The 5,577-nt window shown below is 38.5% G+C and overlaps 1 protein-coding gene across 1 annotated transcript; it reads right to left on the bottom strand.

Annotated features, from left to right (window-relative positions):
• Positions 1 to 4,452, bottom strand: LOC125097688 (fatty acid-binding protein 9-like). Its single transcript, XM_047725573.1, has 4 exons — positions 3,585 to 4,452; positions 978 to 1,150; positions 343 to 444; positions 1 to 179 (listed from the first exon to the last, which is right to left on the bottom strand). Exons 1-4 carry the CDS (start codon positions 3,655 to 3,657, stop codon positions 129 to 131), a joined length of 399 nt encoding a protein of 132 aa, XP_047581529.1. The 5' UTR covers positions 3,658 to 4,452; the 3' UTR covers positions 1 to 128.
• Positions 4,453 to 5,577: the final 1,125 nt, after the last annotated feature.

Here is a 5,577-nt window from a genome sequence, read left to right as displayed (position 1 = left end):
CTTAACTTGTTGGTTTTATTGAGCAAATTTATGTTGGACAATTTTTAAATCACCGGCCCTGAGGCATATCTTCTTTAAGTCCCAGCATCCTGTTAGTGAACAAGTTTCCACTGATGTAGACACTTCCTTCATACCTTTTCATAAATTCGAGTGCTCACAGTTTTATTCATGATATATTCCTAAAAGCAAAAAGGGATCTATTAAAGTTGGTGAATGACAGTTTCAACTTGCTCTGCCCCTTCTTCCCCAGACTCTCAATTCAGGACACACAGCCACTGAGGAACTCGAAAGGCATGCGTCAAACAGGAGTTTCTAAAAAAATTCAATTTATTGAAAACTCACCACTACCATTTTTCCATCTACAATTTGTCTTTTGATTGTTGTCTCTTTGCCAAGCCATTTTTGGACATGAATCATTGCGCCATTGTTTAATGTTATGATGCTCTGTAAATGCATAAAGGAATCAGTTAGGGATAGCAATTCACTACACTCTGAACTACTGGAGACTAGACGTCTATTTTTCATTTCTATTTTGACATTCTCTTCCTCCCAAATTCCCCCCTCAGTTCTTATCATGATTTAATGTCATCAAACTAGAGAAGTCTCAAGAGATTATTCAATTAATGCTCTTCTTCTCCAGACAAACAATACCTAAACTGTTTGTGAATGATTGTTCTCTTCTCTATACTCTTTAATACAGTGACAAAGAGAGATCAGAAAAAAAAAAAAAAAGAAAACATGTCCAGGTTTTTGGCCCTGTTAACCATCAGCATAATTTGCAAAGGGGTTGGCTTTAGAGCTGTTCAATAGTAATTAACAAAACAAGCCCAAACTGACTTGGTCATTAATCAAGTTAGATATGTATGAACCATGCTCAATGACCTTCTAGGTTTTTTTGTTTTTGTTTTTGTTTTGTTTTGTTTTGTTTTGTTTTGTTTTTCCTGGACCATAGAACACCAGGAAGGCTTAGTGCTCACCTTTACTTGTCTGTTGTCCGCTGTGGTTTCATCAAACTCTTCCCCCAGTTTGAAGGAGATCTCAGTGTTCTTGAAGGAACTTTCTGTTTTGATGTTCACTTCATCCCCATTGGCACTTATACTGATTCTTGGCTTTGCTAACCCCGCGAGGTTCCGGGCTGCTGTGCTCATCCCTGTAAGGCAACACGCCTTCAGAAGACATTTAGGAAGTGCTAACAACCCTTTTGGAAAGCAATTTGAAGAGAATATATTCTTCCTCTGTTCAGGTTTTAGGCAATGTGTTGTAATTTCTTCAGTGCTCACTGTGATAGCGGGGTTGAGCCAAACAAGCCCATTCAGAAGGTATATCTAGTAATTACACTTGACATTTTGAAAAGCTAAATTCACTTTTTGAGGCTATTGTGCCTCACCTAAAATCTTCCAGACTCGTGCTTCATCTAAAATGTGTATCTGTCTGGTACCTTTCAGGGGATCAGACCTCATTCCTTACCTCGTGGGGTGTTCTAACAACAGTGCAGAGGGTGTTATTATCCTCATTTAGAGATGAGTACACAGTGTCCTAGAGACAGAGAGAGGCTTATTCTAGGTGATGTGTCTGTTAATCAGCAGAGCTACAGGTTTTCTAATAGTCTTAAGAGTCATAGCGACTTAAAAAAACAAAAGCAAAATAAGAAATGTAATTTTTAGAGTACCTAAACTACTCTAAAAGATAATGACTTATAAAGTCCAAGCTCCAGAGTGTCAGGGTGGCTCCATTGGTTAAGCGTCCAACTCCTGATGTCAGCTCAGGTCATGACCTCGGGGTCATAGGATTGAGCAGGGTCCCTGCTCAGGGTGTCTGCTTGGGATTCTCTCCCTCTCTCTCAGGCCCTGGCCTGCTCTCTCATAAATAAATAAGTAAGTAAATAAATAAATAAATACATTCCTTAAAAAGGTAATAAAGTCCAAGCTCCTCTCTTATTTGTGGATTACATTCAGATCTGGCCAAGTAACGAGGAAGTAGGCAAACTGCACAATTTGGCTTAGAGCCTGGCCCTGTTGTTCAGGCTGGGGATGTCCCATTGTCAAACTTGATTCATGTAATGGATAGGCGGGAGAGGTGAGTCCTCTCTCAGTATCAATATCGAACGCGATTTTACATTTACATTGTGGAACTGACAAGACACACCTGACTACAGAGAAGCAGTGATACCTGCAGGTCACAAAAGAGAGAAGAGCCGGACGGTTACCTGTGCGGGCTTTGTCACCTGTGAGTTCAAGCGTTATTTCCCTTCTCTAACCTTCAGATTTCTCAGTAGCGGAACATGAATGACGATGGTACTTGCCTCCTAGGTGTGCTGGGAGATGAAGTGAAAGGACTAACATGGCCATGGCACACAGTAGACTTTCAGCTGTTAGTCTCTGCCTAAGCTCAGCTCCCAATCAAAACAGCTCTTTCCATAAGCCCAAAGTTTCTTAGATGGCCCTATATTTAAACTCAAAACAGGAGAGTCTATGAATCCATGAAGAAACAGGGAAACATGTTTCTTATAGCTCCCTGGGAAAGTTAGTAGTGAGTATGAAAAAGGGACAAATGTTACATTATGCACACAGTGACTTGTTATGCATTGATCATTTCAGCCAAATTTAAAGAAAAAAATTCTTGGCTTTATATACAGTTTATTATTGCAAAGGAGACTTCTTTTAATTAAATATTAAAAATTACTTAACAAATATTAAATAATTACCATTCTTCTAGCATTAGTGAGAACAGTTTAGTTGTTATAGGCCTGAGCCATTGTAATTGATGTTTATTCAACTTGAGTGTAGAGCTAAAGGGTGACAGGGTTTATACTTCTGAGAAATAGCCAATGGTGAGACATTCAACGAGCAAAAATGTTCCATTTCTCCAATAAAAAATTTGAAATTCTTCAAAATATTTTAAAAATATCTCCCCTATATATGAAGACTTTAAATATTAACCAACTAGAAATTTCATTTGTTGCTATTGTTCTTTTGAAGTCGTGACTTAAAACAAACCTTGAAACAAATTTAAATGATAAATTTAATTATAGATATTATTAGTATCTGTAAATTTGTCTTTTTTTAAAAAAGATTTTATTTATTTATTCGACAGAGATCACAGCTAGGCAGAGAGGCAGGCAGAGAGAGAGGGGGAGGCAGGCTCCCTGCTGAGCAGAGAGCCCGATGCAGGGCTTGATCCCAGGACCCTGGAATCATGACCTGAGCCGAAGGCAGAGGCTTTAACCCACTGAGCCACCCAGGAGCCCCATTATCTGTAAATTTGAACCTAGGAAATGTTGTTAGTTGAAATGATGAAGGCAGAGAGGGCCTAGGATGAAGAAGTATTTTCAAAAGGATAAATGGACTTAAATATACAGATAATGACTAGAAGGAAGTATCTGTGAACCTTGTATTCTACGAAGAGACAGTTATAGCTAGTAACCAAAAAAATCAAAAGCAGACACACAAACCTTGTTAATCTTACATGACTATTTCCTAAGATCACAAAAGAGAGAATTGTAGGAAAATTCATTGTAAAATGCAAAACTATCCACATCACAAAATGTATTGTCAGTTTCCAAATCTCGTGATGGTATTTCTTACCCAATTGTTTCATGTATTCCTCAAAGTTTTCACTGGAGATCATCTTCCAGGTTCCCAAGAAGGGCTCAATCATGATGGAAAGCTTGCTGAGCAGAGGCACTCACAACCAAAAGCCAAAGGAACTTAGGGAATGCAGGGCTGCCAGTACCTTTATTTAAAAGGCATCTTCATCATGTGACTTTTCTGCAATGACCAATGGGCAGCAGCAAGACCGAAGATTCTAGGTACCAGCATGACTCATTCTGTTTACCTCCAAATTGAGAAACAGAAAATCAACGTGTAAAGTTGAATTTAAGTCAATGATTATAGCTTCTAGGAAAGAGATTTATACCCCCAAGTCACCTGATAAATATTATTTGTGGAATGGAGACAATTTTCAATACATCAGCCCTTTGAAATTTAAATGCTGAGTCAACTCCGAAGGAATATCCCAACAGATGTCCAATAAACTCCTGACTAAGGTTGTTTTCCCACCTGATAATAGAAGCACATCCTTGCTTGGTCCACCTCAGCTGGTTTTTGTTTGGACAGGTCATGGTTCCAGAGTACATTCTTCATTAAAATAATATCCTCCCCTCCCTTCCTTGCAGGCTTGATGAATTGATATTAATGTAACTGAAATGTCTTCAGTTGCTTGGAGTGAGGTATAGAGTATTATTAATATTATCATTGTTGTTCATCAACAGTAATTGCCCACTGGGAAGAAAAGTAACAATTACCATTGGGTGCTGTTTTGTGATTTAAGCCCTAAAAAGGATGAGGAGCTAATGCTTGGAAAATTCATCTTTTAGGCTCACAAGGTAATCTTGATTATTAAAATACTCCTTGGGAAAAAAAAAAAAAGATATCATGGTGCCTGGGTGGCTCAGTGGGTTGGGCCTCTGCCTTCTGCTCAGGTCATGATCTCAGGTCCTGGGATTGGCCCCGCACTGGGCTCTCTGTTTGGCAGAGAGCCTGCTTCCCCCTCCCTACTTTCTGCCTGCTGCTCTGCCTACTTGTGATCTTTGTCAAATAAATAAATAAAATTAAATTAAAAAAGATATCACTTGAAATTGTGAGGGGAAGTTTTAGAGAGAAAAAGGGCATCTTGATATCTGCATTCTAAAAAGGCAAAGGCAGTAAAATTTAAATCTCTCTACAGTGACTTCTGAAATCATCTTCTGTAATGCACATAATATGGGCTTTGCAATTTTGCCTTTACTGAAAAGGATCAGATTCAGAGGCTCGAGATTTATAGCTCAGCTTTGAATTCCAGTTGTTTTGAAGAAGGCTGGAAAATTAGGCACCAGAAAAAGAATATTCATACGATATTCTGCCTGGGTCAAATATTTTTTCAATTCTGAGAAATACTTATTTAAATCATCTGTTTATGGAAAAAACAAACTTTAAAAAAGGTTGATATTTTGGCACCACAGTGTTATAACTTAAGTGGGATAAAGAATTTCTTTTGATGAAAACACATAGAGACGAAATTTACAATGCTGTATCTTTATAGATGTACTATGTGTGGGGGGGGTGGGCAGAACAGAGGAAACGAAAACCCCAGAATCAGTTTCAGGAAACTGAGACCTCTCCCCAAAGTAAGTGCCTTAACAGTTGAAAACATACTCAGAGGTGATGTTCAAATAAAGAACAAATGATCAGATCTTGCTTTCCTGGTTCTAGATGTGTATTTACATTGTCTGCTTGAAAGATAGCAAGCCATAATGGCTATATACGTCTGCCAGTGGGTTAAGGTGACAGTGTAATCATCCTTGTTCCACTTTCCTTTCCATTGATTGATTTAGAAATCAACCCTGTAGTCCAGAATGCAGTTGTCTCATGAGACAAAAGGGAAAGTAAAACTTCTGGCCTCCATAAAAGTCCCTTGCCCCTAAAAGAAAGAGCCAGAGGGACGCTTTCTCTTTTCCTCTGCACATTTTGCTTTTTTGTATGATATGTAAAACTGCTTCATCCACTGTGTTAACCAATTCAAAGATGAGACCAAAACTGA

The sequence above is a fragment of the Lutra lutra genome, chromosome 4 (genome assembly GCF_902655055.1).
Source record: "Lutra lutra chromosome 4, mLutLut1.2, whole genome shotgun sequence".
Taxonomy (NCBI): Eukaryota; Metazoa; Chordata; class Mammalia; order Carnivora; family Mustelidae; genus Lutra; species Lutra lutra.
This window is presented reverse-complemented; position numbering and strand designations above follow the sequence as displayed.

Coding starts and splice junctions, on each gene's coding strand:
- LOC125097688 (XM_047725573.1), bottom strand. CDS start 3,657: ATGATTGAGCCCTTCTTGGGAACCTGGAAGATGATCTCCAGTGAAAAC. Junction 1,151..3,584: donor GGAATACATGAAACAATTGG/GTAAGAAATACC, acceptor GTTGCCTTACAG/GGATGAGCACAGCAGCCCGG. Junction 445..977: donor CGGACAACAGACAAGTAAAG/GTGAGCACTAAG, acceptor ATGCATTTACAG/AGCATCATAACATTAAACAA.